General features: G+C 44.4%; 1 protein-coding gene across 6 annotated transcripts in view; it reads left to right on the plus strand.

The window, feature by feature from the left end:
- The window catches only part of RALGAPA2 (Ral GTPase activating protein catalytic subunit alpha 2), a 154,574-nt gene that overhangs the window by 16,648 nt on the left and 121,856 nt on the right, over positions 1–16,070 (plus strand). For all 6 annotated transcript variants that reach the window (XM_044442946.1, XM_044442948.1, XM_044442950.1 and 3 more), the window contains exons 4-14: positions 1,261–1,318; positions 2,401–2,444; positions 5,782–5,959; positions 6,880–6,995; positions 7,520–7,658; positions 8,438–8,637; positions 10,059–10,283; positions 11,567–11,737; positions 12,748–12,885; positions 13,904–14,052; positions 14,650–14,761. In XM_044442946.1, the coding sequence (XP_044298881.1) occupies positions 1,261–1,318; positions 2,401–2,444; positions 5,782–5,959; positions 6,880–6,995; positions 7,520–7,658; positions 8,438–8,637; positions 10,059–10,283; positions 11,567–11,737; positions 12,748–12,885; positions 13,904–14,052; positions 14,650–14,761 (1,530 nt within the window). The remainder of the gene's footprint in view (positions 1–1,260; positions 1,319–2,400; positions 2,445–5,781; positions 5,960–6,879; positions 6,996–7,519; positions 7,659–8,437; positions 8,638–10,058; positions 10,284–11,566; positions 11,738–12,747; positions 12,886–13,903; positions 14,053–14,649; positions 14,762–16,070) is intronic.

The raw sequence follows: 16,070 nt of genomic DNA on the forward strand, positions 1-16,070 counted from the left end.
GCATTCAACCTCCAAGAAATGGCAAAACGTAGAACATTTATTTCTTGCATAGCTAGAAGTCAAAGTTGAAGATATTTGCGACTCATAATGTTCTGCAAGCCCAGCCTGATTCCTTGAGGGCAACAAGCCACTGTGACAACCCATGGGTTGTGTAGGGCTGTTGTACCCACCAAGTGCTGTTGTGTTGTTTGAGCTCAGGCAACTGACCTCTCTCCTGGCAAAAATAGGAATTTCATCATTCCAGTTTTGACAGCCACTGACAGCACAAATTTGAATGTGCAGAAATGGGTCTGTTTCACCTCATTTTTCACTGCATTTGCATGTCTGTAGAGGTTCATACATGTGGACATTGGAAGCCACGGTTGGGCCACTGCTGTGAGGCAGGGCACTTACAACCAAAGTTTAGCAGGTTCCAAGGTGCCGATGCTGTACATTGCCTTCACAAGGAGTACAGGAATCCCTCCTGTTCAGTTAAGGGCATTCTGGGAACTTGACTTCTGTAACAGGCTCTACATGGGGCTGCCCTTGAAGATGGTCCGGATACTTCAATTGGTTCAGAATAGAGCTGCCAGGCTGCTGACGGGGACTGGGCGTTATGTTCACATGACTCCAGTCCTCCGTCAGCTTCACTGGCTTCCCATTGAAGTCCAGGCCCAATTCAAGGTGTTGGTGATGACCTATAAAGCCCTAAACGGCTTGGGTCCTGGTTACCTGAAGGAGTGCTTATGTCCATATATGCTTGCCTGCCCGCCCACCCCTTGAGATCAGCGGGAGAGGCCCTTCTCCGGGAACCCTCCGTGAAGGATATTAGGAGGGCAAGTACCTGGAGGAGGGCCTTCTCTGAGGTGGCACCCAATCTATGGAATGCGCTCCCCAGAGAGGTCCGCCTGGCGCCGTCGTTATGTTTTTCGGCGCCACGCCAAGACCTTTTTATTTAAAACTTATTTTCATTGTTAATATTATTTATTTATTTTATTCTTTGGCCAGGGCGACTTAAATTTTACTGTTATACTGTTAAATTATATTGTTTTATATTACGTTATTTATTTATGATTGTGAGCCATCCCGAGGCTTCGGCAAATGGGGCGGCATAGAAGTTCTCTAAATAAATAAACTAACGAACGAACGAACTGTAGGACGGGCTAGGTTGTTTTTGCATGAACTTGCACAGTATGACACAGTTAGTGATGTAACGTAGATGTCAAGAAGCCGCTTCCTGTAAACCTGATATAAAAACATGATTTATCTTGGTTCTTCCAGAGAATATTACAATTACTACCAGAAAGAATCTTCTTCCGATGGCAGTTTCATAGCATAGGTAAGTGTGTCTGCAGGTGCGGCTTTAGCCATCTTGCGTTTAAGTTTATCTGATGAACAAGTAGGGCTGTGTTTGCCTGCCTGCCTCTTCTAAGGGAAAGAGTTGGATTTCGCAGGAGCTGCCGTTTTGGAAAGTCCCTCTTGTCACCTCAGCTACTTGAGCTTCGAGGTGCCGGTAACAGTCTCAGACGGCGCGCCTGGTTCTTTCAGAGCAGCGCCTTGGTGGGCTGATGCATCCCCCAGCAACAGCCCCCTGCCCCGTCAGGACCGAGCTTCAGTGGTTCCAGTGGCCGTCATCCATAGGACATACCACACCCTAAATGGCTCGGGACCACATTATCCTCGGGGGGGCCTTGCTCCCCGCGTTCCTGCCTGTTGTCTCAGATCTTTAAGTGGGGCCCTCAGACAAGTTCCTCTCCCCAAGGAGGGTAAGAGGGAGAGTCTTTTCAGTGGTGGCACCCCTAAGTTTCTAACTTTCTAAGTTTCAGGCACCTGGCAAAGATTTCCCTTTGCCGACGCACCTTGGCCCTATCTAGACTATTTACATCAGTGCATGTGTTTTAATTATATTAATGTATTTCATTTTTTATTTTATTATGATTTTATTATGTTTATTGTGATATTTTAATTATACCACTTAATCAATGTTTTATTGATTTTTATTGTAATGGCCCCCAGAGAGCATGAAGCTAACGAGCATTTAAGCCAAGCCAATCCATAAAATAAAATAAATCCATCCCACTACTGCTCCCAGTCTCCTGGTCAGCACTTCCTCTGCCTTTCCTGGTTCATCAAATGAGTCCTCACATGCAGTTTGACACTGTCTTGTCCAGGGGAGGGTTGATGCTTTGGCTGCCCTAGCTTATATTATAAACATATCAGTTTTGGCTGTTGTATGTATGTGTGTATTTCATTCCATTTCTATGCCACCGCATAAGCCGAAGTTTCTTTGGGTGCTTACAGATGCTAAAACAGCATAAAATACAGTGGACTGCGTAAAATACACAGGCCTGGCACTGATGAGCGCAGCACTGGGCGTATGAAAACTTTGGAACTGTCCTAATGCATTTTCCTTCCTTGCAGGGTCAGTTCTGAAGAAACTTTTGCACACCGGGAACAGTCTTAAGGTATTCGATCTCTTGCTTTCAAGGCACCGCTTCTCTGAATACACACGGGACATTTTCCTCCTGGAAGCCTGTGGCCAAGGAATCGGCTGCGTAGTTCAGTTAGGTGTAAGATTAAAGCCCATCACATGAAATTCAGTCCTACCGTGGCACATTGGTCCTCGCCACGGCCTTTGGGTTTTATAGTTATTCTAGGTGTAGCCTAGCCTTGCCTCCCTTCCCGGTCTTGAGGCACCCCTGCTGCGAAGGTTTTCCCTGTGCCACACCGACAACTACCTTTTCCTGCCCAGGAGCTGGACTGCAAACTCTTTCCATTTCTGTCGCATCAGCTGAGTCAAATAGTGCCAACAATCTCAGCACTATACCTTTCCGTCTGCCCGAAGCATGCCCTGAGGTAGAACATTCTTAGAACCAAAGCACAGTTAATCTAGAAATAGCAAACTTGTGACTCTCTGTGACTAAATCAAAAAGTTAACAGTAATACAGTGGCACCTCGGCTCACAAACGCCTCAGTTCACGACCAAATCGGGTCACGAGCAGAAATTTCATGAAAAATCTTGCCTCAGGTCACAAACTCTGCATCGGGTGATGAGCATGAGTTCTCCCGCCTTCTCTGCATGGGCGCCATCGCAGTCGTGCTGGGCGGGGGAGGGGGGAGATGGCCGCGATGGCACCCGTGTTCCCTGCCCGAGCGCACCTGCGCCTGCCTCTAACCCTAACCACCCCCCGCGCTAAAAGCAGCTGCAGAACGGATTAACCTTATTTACATTGACCCTTATGGGGAAATTTGACGTGGCTCTTGGCCAATCTGCATCACGACCAGAGTCCCGGGTCGGATTAAGTTCGTGAGCCGAGGTGCCACTGTACTGATGCCATCAGATTTGCATAGGCCTGCAACTGAATGAGAATGTTTTAAGCTATTGTACCTGTTGTAGAATAGGCTAGAGAAGATAATAGGCAATTTGTCCCAGTAAGAGTTAGTTGCAAATCAACGGGATGTTTTCCTGCTTCTTCTTTAACACATAACTTGCTTAGCTTCGTTTGGAAATCAGGGATGGCTCAGTGTGCAACTTCCTAAGTGACACTGAGGACCGGTGATTTTCCAGCTAACGAAACCCTGGGAACTGTCTGGACTCAGCTCCATGGCTTGAGTAACTTGAGTCCTTTGGCCAAACTGAATTTTTGCTAGTCTCTCTAGCGCTCCCCTCTCCCTACCATAAGATGCAGACTTCGTAAGTCTAAGCAGGTCCTACCCCGCCGCACCCCCCCCAAAAAAAAAACAAAAACAAAACCCACTGGTAATGTGAAAAAAAATCCCAGTCTTAGAAGTAACATACAGTATTTGTATTCCACAAACACAAACTTACAATTAATTGTGTTGGTCTCTGGTTTTGAGCTCTGAGTTCAATAAGCACAATGCATGTTTCCGCTTTCCTCGTCTTTCGGGTTGGAGGCCCTCTGCTTGTCCTCCTTTGCATCGTTCAGGCAATGAACTGCTCTGTGCCAGACACTCGGTATCAATGTTCGATTATTTTATTATTTGGCTCAAGCATTCCACTGGTTTCTATCCTCTTCCCTTTTGAGCTGGAATAATGCTTGGAATTATGAGTTCTTCCAAGGGTAACGGGGCCCGAGGCAAATGAGGAACTGTTCAGTTGCTGTAGCAAAGCTAGTTTCCCAGCAGTTGCAAAGTCTTCCTCCTCCTGTCCCATAATAGATAATTGTGCAAACAGTTTTGCTGTCCAGTTCAGAGCACTCTGGAAAACTCACTGCAGTTTTCCCCTCCAGGTATAAGCAGTCGGTTGCCTATATCTATTAATTAATTTATTAATGCTGTAAGCCGTCCAGAGACGTTAGTAATTGGACAGCATACAATTTCCTAAAAAAATATATTTATGTTCTTCAAGTGCATCCCAAGGATGCAAAAAATGGACTGTCAGTAAACTACGTTTTGGCAGATGTGGTGGCACTGATTATTGCCAGATTCCATCTCTAAGTAAAAATACTGATAACAAACTTCTTTAAAGGGAGAAAAAAGCTTTTGTAAAAATAGATCCTCAAAAAGGCTTTTCTTAGCTTTCCCTGCCAGAGAAGGCAAGTCGGTGCACTTAAGTATATTTAGAACTGCCATCAGCTGTGATTTGTGTCACGTTTCAGGGAAACATCAATTTTGCATAGTATGACCTTGGATTCAAAGGGCTCATTGGTACAGATCAAAAGCTGAGCAATGCCTGTACAAAGAGATGGGGGAACCTTTGGTTCACGCTCCACCCCAAGCCCCATAACTCTGAGACCTGGGCAGTATCGTCCCAAGTGCTGTCTGCCTCCCAGACAGATCTTTACACTTTCCTAACCCTTTGCTTACCCTGGTGTGGGATCATGTAGACCATTCGGGGCAGGCAAGGACGTTGATTTCCCCCGGACCTCGTGCTTTTGGCCTGGTTCTTCTGTTACTTTTTGAAGTGGCAGGGCTGCTAAAAAAGCCAACCCTGTAGCAGCAATTTCATAGATATTGGTTGTGAATGCTCCCTCGCACAGTGAATGCTCGTACTGCACACTGAAAGGTGCAAGCAAGGAAACCTCATTTTGTCCAGAGTGCCTGCAAATTACGCAGAAGCACCCAAAAGCCTTAATTCATTTAAATAACAGTCACCTGGCTTCACACCTGGGTGCTTGGGAGTATTGTTTTGCAACTCAGGTTGTGGGACAATAGAGCGTAGGCTGAACTTGCATAGAAGATCCATCTGAGCTTTCTAATCCACGAGATTCAAGTGGTCCGTAGGTTTTCACGTGATCCGTTTGGATGACCCTTCATCCCAAGCATATTTTGAGGGGTCGGACACTTGCCGCAGACCTGCTTCCTCCCTTCTCCTGCCCAGCTAGTCTGAGTTGTGCCAACGATAGTTTGGTTTGATGCCTAAATAAGGCCAAGTCTAATTAGAACTAACTTCCAAAGTATGGGTTGAATTAGCCATTGCAGAAGGGAATCCCATGGGAGAGAAGAGGCAAGTTCCTAATCTTCCACATCTTGTTTATTTATTATTAAATTTATATAAAAGCCACCACATTAGCTTTATGCTAGCTTGGCTTTTAGGGTCTTCCACGATGAACTTTGACTCTAAGGAACATGATTGTGCTTGATACAGGGCACAGCAGATTCCTCAAGCATACAGAGACATGCATGAAATTAATCACTGAAGGAGAGATACCTTGTAAGGACAGGTGTTCATGTAAAGCTGCTAAAATAAAGCCCTGCTGTAAGAAATCACAGCAAGGTTTATTTCTCACTTCTCAGTGTGATTTTGTTTTGCCGTGGCCTTTTAAAATGTGTGTTTTTCAGATAAGATGTGAAGGGATTCGGTTATTCCTTCTCTGGCTGCAAGCTCTCCAGACAAATTGTTCCGAGGAGCAGCTGCTAATCTTTGCTTGCCTCGTGCCTGGGTTTCCCGCAGTGATGTCTTCGAAAGGTCCATGTACACTGGATACCCTAATTAACCCGCCCCTCAGTCTTCCATACGGTTAGTTCTTCCAGTCTCCAGATTTTGTCTCAAGTGTCTAGAAGAGGAAAATAACCTGGTATGTTTTTGGTTGATCTGTCACCTGGTGTTTTTGAATTTCGAACCGTTGCTTCCAAAGGAAGGAAAAGCCAAGTGCAGCCAAATACATGCCCTGGGTTTTAGGAAAGCCACATTTAATAAACTCAAACAATGATCGGCAAAGTCCCGTGGCAGGTGACTCTGATGAGAAAAGGAGTCCAAGATGGGTGGGGATTTTTAACAAAGGAATTCTGAAGCAACACAAAAGCCCCCTTTCCTTGCTTGACGATGGGGACAACACTAGCCCTTCTCCCGTCCTCTGGCACTTTGCCTGCCCTCCATGATCTCAGTGGTTTTGACAGCTCTTCTGCCAGCTCCTTTATGACTCCAGGATGGAGTTCATCAGGCCCTGGGGATCTGAACTCATTCAACCCAATCAGATGATCCGGGACCTCCTTGAGCCGCCCTCCTGCTCCTTCAGCTTGTACTTTCCTTCTTCGGAAAGGTCATAGGCCCTCCTCTTGGAGAAGACGGCCCCAGAGTGAGAATTGAGCCCTTCTGCCTCTTCTTTGCCATCCGTTAGCATGTTGCCACCCACACTGGGCTGCCGAACCCCCGTTTCCTTCTTTCACTGCGGTCATGAACGTCCTTTTGGGCAGAAGCAGAGAACCTGGTTCTGCACGGAGCTCCCTGCGATTCCTGTGGGGGGAACGAGGGAAGGAAGTGTGCGCACAACCCCTGGTGGGCCTGATCGTCATCGCAGTGCACGGTCCATTATCCTCCCCTTCGCCAGCCCACCGGACTTACTCTCAGCATGAGTTGGCATGACGGGAAAGATGCGCCCAATCAGAGTCCAAGCGTTTACACGACTGTGCTCTGTTTCTGTTTGTTTTCCATTGTAGCCAAGATTTATCCTGAAGAAATAAGCCCGCTCTTACCACAGGCCTCCGGTGAAAAGGCTGTAGAGGACGCAGTTTGCTACTTTCTTCAGATAGTGTTAAAATATATGGTAATACAGGTAAGCATACCTGTTTAAAATCTTAAATAAACACTCTTGCATTTATTTGCTCACAAGGTATAGGGGAAAAGTAGGGATTACTTTTTCTGCGCGGGTACAAAAGCACTCAAAACAGCTCGCAAATTATGCAGGCGTTCTTGTACTCTTGCATCCTTTTCCCTGGGGGTGTTTGTCCATTTCCCATTATTTGTGTGCTTTATATGTCAAAGGCATAAATGGCCTGTGGGTTTCAGACACTCCCCTGTCTTCTCTGGTCAGTGCAATGTTTTAAAATTAGCCAATTCTTATCTGTGTGTCTACTGCAGATATCAAAATTATAGGGAAACGCTTGCTTTCATTGGTGTCCCCCAGAGCTTCATCGGAAAAGTAGTGCCTCTTCTTTAATATTTTTGTGCTTGGGGTGGTTTTTATCTGTTGACAGTTTTGAGGTATAAAAGTCAGCTATGAAAGACATATTTTTTAAAAAGTTCATAAGTCTTATTTTTCAGTATTAATGTGATCTCTCTCTCTTAATTCTGACAAAGGCTGCAAGCCTGGAATGGAAGAATAAGGAAAACCGTGATACTGGGTTTAAGTTTCTCTTTGCTTTGTTCAGAAAGTATTACCTCCCTCATTTATTTCCCTCTTTTGCAAAAGTAACCAACCTCTACAAACCTGTGCTTGGTAAGTAGCCGCGTAATTTAAATTGTTTCAAAAAATGTGCAGGATAAGTAGCTTTTCTGTAGTGTTCTCTTCCCCGTTACCAGGTTTTAGATATGCCTCTTTGAACAGCGGTGAGCATGTTTTCTTCTTGTCAAGCTCTAAGCGGCCTGCCTTGAGCTTAAAACTCTGATTCTGATTATGTTCACCTTGATCCAGAGAACCAGGTAGCCTTCAGCAGCCCCTGTGTCGTTGCCTGGATTTTCAGCTGACCTGCCTTGAGGACTGCTGTAATGATGACATGATTTTAAACAATTAACTAGTACACAATTTTAAAACAAAAGTAGGTTTGGGGTCAGGATTTGCCTCACAGTCTCATCTTTACTTGGAAGCCGATCCCACTGACTCAAGTGGAACTTACTTCCAGACAGATGTAAGAATTGTATTATGTTGGCGATGCGTAATGTTAAATAGACATAATTTTGACAATGGTGAAGTACAGGCTAAAGGGTTTTTTAAAAATCATTTTGTGTGTATAATTGTTTTGTGTCAAATGCTAGATATTTTGAAGGCTGTTGTGGAACTGAGAGCCACTTTCCATCTGTACGTTGTGAACCTTTTTCTTATTCTCATGATATATAATCACTAATTTTTGTCACTCTTTTGTCTGGGGAAGACAAATGATCTCTTCTGTTCATATGTATAAAGCTGACAATTGTTTCCATGTGTGCAAAGGTTATAACATGAACTTCTTCATAAGGTCAGGGTTTCAAAAATTAGATTTCCTGTTTTCTGTTTTGCAGATCTCCCCAGCCTGCGACTGAAACCAGCCTATGTTAGTGCAACCTACAACAATGAAAATATTTATAGCACAAAAATACCATATATGAAAGCTCGTGTTGCCTTTATTAAATGGCTTGTAAATTTTTTCCTGGAAAAGAAATACTTTACACCAATGCAGAATTCCAAAAATGGAGGCGAGGTTCTACCCCGAATCATTCAGGTATGTTATAAATGGGATTGGTGTTGAGATTTCTAAAGACATTTTAAGCTAACATTTTCCTGGTCAAACCATCCTTTTCACATGGACTTAGAAACATAGAAACAAAGCTGGTCAGAAGGGGTCTCCTGGGTCATCTAGTCTGACACCCGGCTCCACTCATGGCACCCCCAATCTTTCCTTGAACGCCCCCACTGATGGGGCCTCTACCACCTTCTTGGAAGCCCTCTCCATATCCCGAGGGTCATAACCATCAGGAAGTACTTCCTGACATCCATCCTGAAGCCTGGTTCCTTGAGCTTTGCCCTATTGGGACACATCCTGCCCTCCACTGCAGGGAAGAGCAGGTCACATGACTTTTGAAGCTGTGTTCCACTTATTGCAGAATATTGTGTATTCTGAGATTTCTGTCAGCTGTAATTAGGCAGACGGGTCGGGAGAAGTATAGCCCTGATAGTCTACTGAAGCTGAAAAAAAGAGAGTCTTGTGGGATCTTAAAAACCGCCAGGGTTCTTCTGGCATAAGCTTCCACTGTGTCTTATAAACCAGACAGTGACGGTAAAAGCTTGGGTAAAGAATAAATTGGTGCCAGAATAAATTGGTTACGACTTAAGGTGCCGCAAGACTCCTTGTTGTTTCAAGTAGGCCTTTTAAGAAGCCTGAGTTTAGTAGCAGGTTCATCCATCTTGCAGTGAAGAGCAGCTGCTTAAAGTCTTGCCCTTGAAGATGGATTACACAGTTGTACCTATGGCAGTGTGTGACCTTTGCAGCAGTGCGGGCCTTTGGTGTGGAAATAATGTTTCCGGACCACTCCAGGAGAGATTTCTAAACCCTACTTGCCATACGCTGACCCATGCTTTTTGCCCATTTTGTTTTGCCTGTGTGTGTGTGTGTGTGTGTGTGTGTGTGTGTGTTCATTCAAAGCAAGTTTCAAAGCCAGGGTTCACAGTAACCAGAAAGAGATATTGCCGGAAGAGAATTTTGCAGTTCGTTGTTGCCCCTTGTTCAGAAGAAGGGGGACTTTCCCTTTCCATACAAGTTTCCAAAGTACTGTGTTGTGAGAATTGCGTACCAAGGCAAGTACAATGCTGCTCCTGACGGTTAAAAAGACACCTGTGCCATCGTGGGGCAGATTGAGACGTTATGGATAGGAACTGCTGCACTGCTTTGAGTTCGATCACATCTCTGTCCCTTTATTTCCATAGGTTTTAACAAAAGAGGGAAGCAGGGTAGATTGCTTTTATCAGAAGTATATTGCTAGCAAGTTCCTTATCTACGTTTTGGTTCAGTTCTTAATACAGTCCTTTCTGATCTGAGGGTGGCTTCTTTGTTGCTTGTAATCAGAATACCGTATTTTCTTGTGTGTAGTATGTTCATCAATTACAGCCTGAATTTCTTCTCTCACCCACCTCGCCTTGCTTAAGACCGTGGGTGGTTCAGTGCAGGATAAAAACCCAGAATCGGAGAGCGGTGCTCCGTCGGATCAGGAGAAAAGCCATGCAAACAATAGCACATTGCCTGAACGGCGGCTCAGTGACTCCAGCTTCTGCAGCGTTGAAGAGCAGCACCGGGAAGTGTACGAGATGGCTCAGCGGACACTTCTGTCCACGCGAGGTTACGTCAATTTTGTCCATGAAGTATTTCGTCAGGTCAGTGTGGTAAACACACGGCTCATGCATGCGGTACCTGTGTTTGCAGCAGCTAGTCTCCTCCCTGATATTTAGATACCTGCTTTAAATTTACACTGTCTCAGCTGGGGGGTGTTAGGCTTTGCCACTTTCCTTTCCTCCCAACCTGCCTCACAGGAGGACTGGCTAAAATAAACCCAGTTACTCTGCCCCTGAAGATTTGTGAAAGTGGATCAGAGAAATCTGAACAATTAAAACGTTTCAGTAAGATATTTGTGCAGCAGTATGAAAAATCAAAATCAAAGTTGCTGGGTTGTGAGAATTCTACTATCTGGATTGTAAGGAAGCAAGTCTCATGGCATAGAGTGAGCTTTGCTTCTGAGTAAACCTTAGAATTGTGCTGCAAACACAGTTTTTAAGAAAACAGACTAGATTGTAGGTGAGGCGGAATGAAATAATTTGGTCTGGTTCACCAGGGGAAAACGAAGAACTTAGAAGCGTTTGAGAAATAATATGTGATATGAACAGGGTTATTAAGTGTATGCAGGAAAGCCAATGGAAAACTAATGAATGTGGGTATTGTCTCTCTTCTGACACAACATACACGAATCATGATCGTTTAGCTTGGCCTTCAGGCTCATGTACCCCATGAGCCGGTAAAGCGCAAGCAGCTTGCCATGCCAATCCCCAGCACACCTTACGAAGCAGGCTTGGTATCTCATCCTTACAGTGATCTGAGAGCTTTTGAAGTCATCCGGAGCTCATGGATAACTCCCATAGAAAGGTCGATGGATGTTGGGGCAGGAGTAGGGATTTTCAGATCAAACCGGGCGTACTTCCCACTCTTGGACAATCATGCACAGAATTGCATTCTGATTTGCACGGAGCCTGTTCTGGAAATAATAATTTCTAGCCTCCTTCCTATATGGCCATATGAAATCATCTCCATAAAGGCTCTTTGGGGAGTAAACACTTAAAATAGTCTGTGTGCTTTTACGTTGCATCTTGGTCTTTATCTCACAATAAAAACCGTATTTCAGCCAGCTCCATCTCAGCTTCTCTTGATGTGATTTTGTGGTGGAGCTTTTGTGCTGGGCCAGGCTATGCTTTATTTGTTTTCATATTTGTGAGACTGAAGGGACGGGATGCAGTGGAGCCAAGCAAACGTCTTTGCATGCTTGTTTTGAAGAGGGAAGGCTTTTCTCTTGACAGCAAGGAGTGCTATAAATTATCCCTGATGATCTTTAATGTCTTTACAAGTACATTTCATTCCCACGATGTATCTGCAACTGTTCGTGTTCCAGGCCTTCTTGCTGCCTTCTTCAGAGATCTCTTCAACCGAGAAGGTGGTGGAAGTGTACCGGAAGTGGATTCTGGAGGTGAAACCTGAATTTATGGAAGAACCGGAAGTGAAGGAACTGGTTCAGGATGATGGTGACATAAATCAGTCAGAAACAGAGATAGACAGCAAACATGTATGCTGTTACGAAATTACTAAATGGGTGGATGGTTTATCGCGTGTAATTATGTGGGGTTCAATAGCTAATGGTCGTAACACATCCATTTGACTTCCTGCTAATTGTGTACTTGCTGCTTCCTACACAAGAGAAGCGTCTTCAGTCCTTTCTGTTATGCTATCTTTTTAAAAGTGATACTGGCTACCACTGACTTTTTAAAAAAAGCATCAGGTATTACAGTGGAAAGCTTAGAATGCTGAAGTTCTGCAACGATTAACTGCAACTGAGGAAGATATGTATTTATTTTATTTATTAACCATATTTGTACCTCATCCTTTACAAGACATCCCAGGGTGGCTTACAACAATAACTAAATCACAACAAAGTACAATACTGAGCATGACAGTGTTAAAACCTAATTAAAATAATGGGCAAATAAAAAGGTTTTTGCCTGGCACCAAAAAGAATATAATGTTGACGCCAGACAACCCTCTCTGGGGAGCGTATTCCACAGCCGTGGTGCCACCACAGAGAAGGCCCTGCTCCAGAGATTCACCCTCCCAACCTCCTTCATGTGTCAAGTGGAATGATATAACAAAGGTCTTGTTTTGCTCTATGTACTTTTTAGCCTCTTCGGGCTCAAACGTGGTGCGCATGGTGTTTGTTTATCGTTATTTATTTAATTTATATGCTGCTCTAATCATCGTAAAGATCTCTGGAGAGCTTGCACCATATGCATGCTGAATACCCAGTCCCTCATAATAAAAGCAGACTAAGTATATTTGGAAGTTGCTTTTCGTTTTTGTTTTAACCAAACCTGCTTTTTAATCTCTTCTCCTTCATCCTACAATGAGATTTTTTTATTTTATTTTTCTTTAAAATATTTATACATGGCCCTTTGGGATAGATTCCAGAGCATTTTACAAAATGTTCCTTTATGTTCCTTTATAACATTGTGTCTTAATGATTTTAAAGAAATGGCCCATCTTACCATACCAGCACATACTGATTAATTTGTTTTTTTAAAGCTTACATCCGGCCACTCTGGACATAAAAGGTCTTCAAGCTGGGGAAGAACCTACTCCTTCTCTAGTGCAGTCAACAGAGGATGTATATTAGAAGATGAAGATAAGGATGTTAAAGCCGGTGTCCAAGCCACACTACAGGTAAAGTGTTCGGGACAAGCGGAAGAGTCTTGATGAACTTCTCCAGCTTTGTTATTACGAGCTTCTTTTTGTGTCTGAGGGTGAAAGCCTTGGGGAAAATTCCATTTCCAATCTCAGTTTCTTCTGTAGAACGCATAAAGGCAAGGGAAACCCAATAAGAAATTGAGCTGGGTTGAAGTGGTCTTAACTAGTTAGCTGCTCAAAAGAGTGCTTTTGAATCAAAATATGCTTTATCATCTTTCATGGGCAATAGTGCTGAGTTGCTCAGTGAAACAGCAAAAGGAAGACAGTTAATCTGTGCAATCTGAAGGCCTCCAGATGTTGTCTAAGAGGCCACAGGATTTTTCAGAGCCCCACCTCTCAGCTCACCACCGTATCGCTGGGAGTGAGACACCACCTTGTTGGCTGGCCATCTTGCAGCTAGTGTGAAAAGACCCATGCTGGCTCAAGTCCACCAAGGTCTCCCAGTCTTCTGCCCTCTCCTTCTCCACCACGAAATCAAGATGGCGGAAAGTGGCCATCTAGCAAAAAGACTGGATGTGATGAGGTGCAGCGGACGGCAGGCTAGGCATAGAGTGAACATAAGCCACTACGACTTACGTTCATATGCTGTGGGGGACAACACGACTATGCCCTTGCTCTGCCAAGACACTGTGGACAAGTTTAACTCTGATGGAAAGCTACCATCCAGAACTCCCACCGTCTTGCAGAAGAACTCTCCTATTTCCTTCCGGAATACCACATGTAGGATGGTTTTCTGGCTTTCCTGTGTTCAGGTACACCACAAAGCTAAAACGTGGTGCTGATTGACCCCCAAATCTCTCGGGCCATGCTCTTAACCTTTTAACATGAAAGGACTGGGAAAGGTAGTCCTTTATGTGAAAAGTTTTGTGTCAAAAGCTTGTTCTCAGCATGCATATTAAATATTATACACGGGGCATCATTTAACATATTAGAAATTAAGTCTGAATGGACAGGGATGGTTACTGCTTTCCTTCTCTTCCTTCGAAATATGAAGGTATTCCTGACCAACTCTGCAAATGTATTTTTACTGGAACCATGCAATGAAATTCCTGTACTCTTGAAGGAGCAGATAGTCGCTTGCAGAGCAGTTTTGAGTATATATAGGCACATGATAATGCAGCTTCCAATGAACCAAAAGACCTGGTATGTATTTTTAATTTCTCTGCACTTGCGTGTTTTCCTACAAAATGGCTTATTTTCTTGCATGACCTTGCCTGATAGGATAGGCTGAAGCATGGGATAGTGGTAGGTTATGTTGAAGCTGAAATGCATGTGAAAGACACCAAGGGCTCATGTTTCTCCATTGTACTGCCTCGGATTTCTGACTTGATTTTGTTGAGCCCAAAAGAATGTCCATTTGGTTCTTGCCCCTGAAATTGTTAGAAATTTCTGCCTAAAATGGTCACCTTAGCCGCCTTTGATTGTCACAACGACTGTGTACAAGATAACTTATTCGCTATGCTGACTCTGCTACATTTCATATCCAGTAGAAGTACTTTACATTTTGCCTGGGAAGTTTGGCATTGCCAGTTTACTCGGTGGTGATGGCAAAGATATTAGAAATGTCCCTGTTAGAACAACTCTGTGCCATCTGACAGAGGACAGCGTGTGGTATTTTTCTGGGAGAATGTGGACATGGAGAGCATCAACATGTTTCATATACTTTTCATATATTAAAAAAATTATTGAGTTTAATTGAATTCTAAATACATGTGGGTTTTTGTTCTTGTTCTGTCCTAGGGAGCAAATGCTACAAATACTTCTCAGGATAACCGAAACTGTGATGAGCAAATCCAAAGATAACCAAGTGAAGGACACGTTTGCTCAAAGTCTAGCGGGACTATTATTTAGGGTGAGTCTCATTCTTTGTAGACGGCCAGGCTGGATTGCTTCGGCTCCAGTCCTGAACCCATTGACCTGGAAGCAGGTCCCAGGGAGCTCGCAGGGCTTGCCTTTGATGCATAAGATCACACAGAAAAAGCTCTTTAGAAAGAGTGCAAGAAAAATGTAAGGGCAGCTGCAAGCATCGGCTCATCCTGAAAAACGCCTGTGTCCTTGCCCAAAAGGTATACTTTTGCTCACTTTAAACATTCTTATTAAAAAGTACAGGATCGCCCTTCATTAATGATGATGAACTTGGCACCTGTTACACAAAGAAAGATGAGTAATGTAGGAAGCACTGATGTGCGACTAGATTTGCACACAAGGGTGGGGGATTCAGTTGAGTGAAGAACCGGTTTTATATCCCCTAAGTAAAACCTATGTGAGCAGTGGGAAGATTTTGTAATACCACCAGAAATGCATGTATCGGGTGCATTATCTAGTCAAAGCTAACTAAGCCCCTCTTATTTAAATGAGAAGGTTACGTACGTACTCAAAGAGCGTCTCACTGAAATAAGTGGGATTCTGCAGGGCGTAGTACTGGATGGACTGATTTGCAAACTGTCTTTGCTGAAGGAAAAAGCAGGATAGGAAGGTTTTCAGTGAGGGGCAGTTAATGGGATGCGTGTTATTTCCTCCGAAGCAAACTAGCATCTGATTTGTACTTAGTAATTCAGTCATATGAAAACTGGAACTGCATCTTGGCTTGAGAAAGCAAAGTTCAATGATCCTTAAGGTGGAAATAAACTTCAGTTAAGCTGGACCCGGTTTAAATAACATTCAAAAATGGGTTCTGAATGTTTTTCTGTCATGAACTGGATGACCAAGAATTAATTATACAGTGGTACCTTGGCTCACAAACGCTTCGGTTCACGACCAAATCGGGTCGCGAACAAAAATTTCATAAAAATTTTAACTCAGGTCACGAACTCCACATTGGGTGGCAACCATGATCACGACCGTCTCCCCCCCACCCCAGTGGGGAGATGACCACGATCGTGCTGGGAGCAGTGGGAGGAAATGGCTGAGGTCGCACCTGTCTTTCCTGCAGGCGCACGCCCGTGATTGCGCCCATCTTTCCTGCAGGAGCGCAACCGCGATCTCGGCCATCTCCCCCCCCACGCACCCCGTTCGTGCCCGTCTCTCCCCCCAGCGTGCCTGCGATCACACCATCTCTCCCCCCCAGCGTGCCGGGATGACGGGGGCGATTGTGGTTGTGCTGGGGGTGGGGAGATGGCCATGCTTGGGGTGGGGGGGGATGGCCATGATCTTTGTTGTTC

The sequence above is a fragment of the Varanus komodoensis genome, unplaced genomic scaffold (assembly GCF_004798865.1).
Source record: "Varanus komodoensis strain SLA01 unplaced genomic scaffold, ASM479886v1 scaffold40, whole genome shotgun sequence".
NCBI lineage: Eukaryota > Metazoa > Chordata > Lepidosauria > Squamata > Varanidae > Varanus > Varanus komodoensis.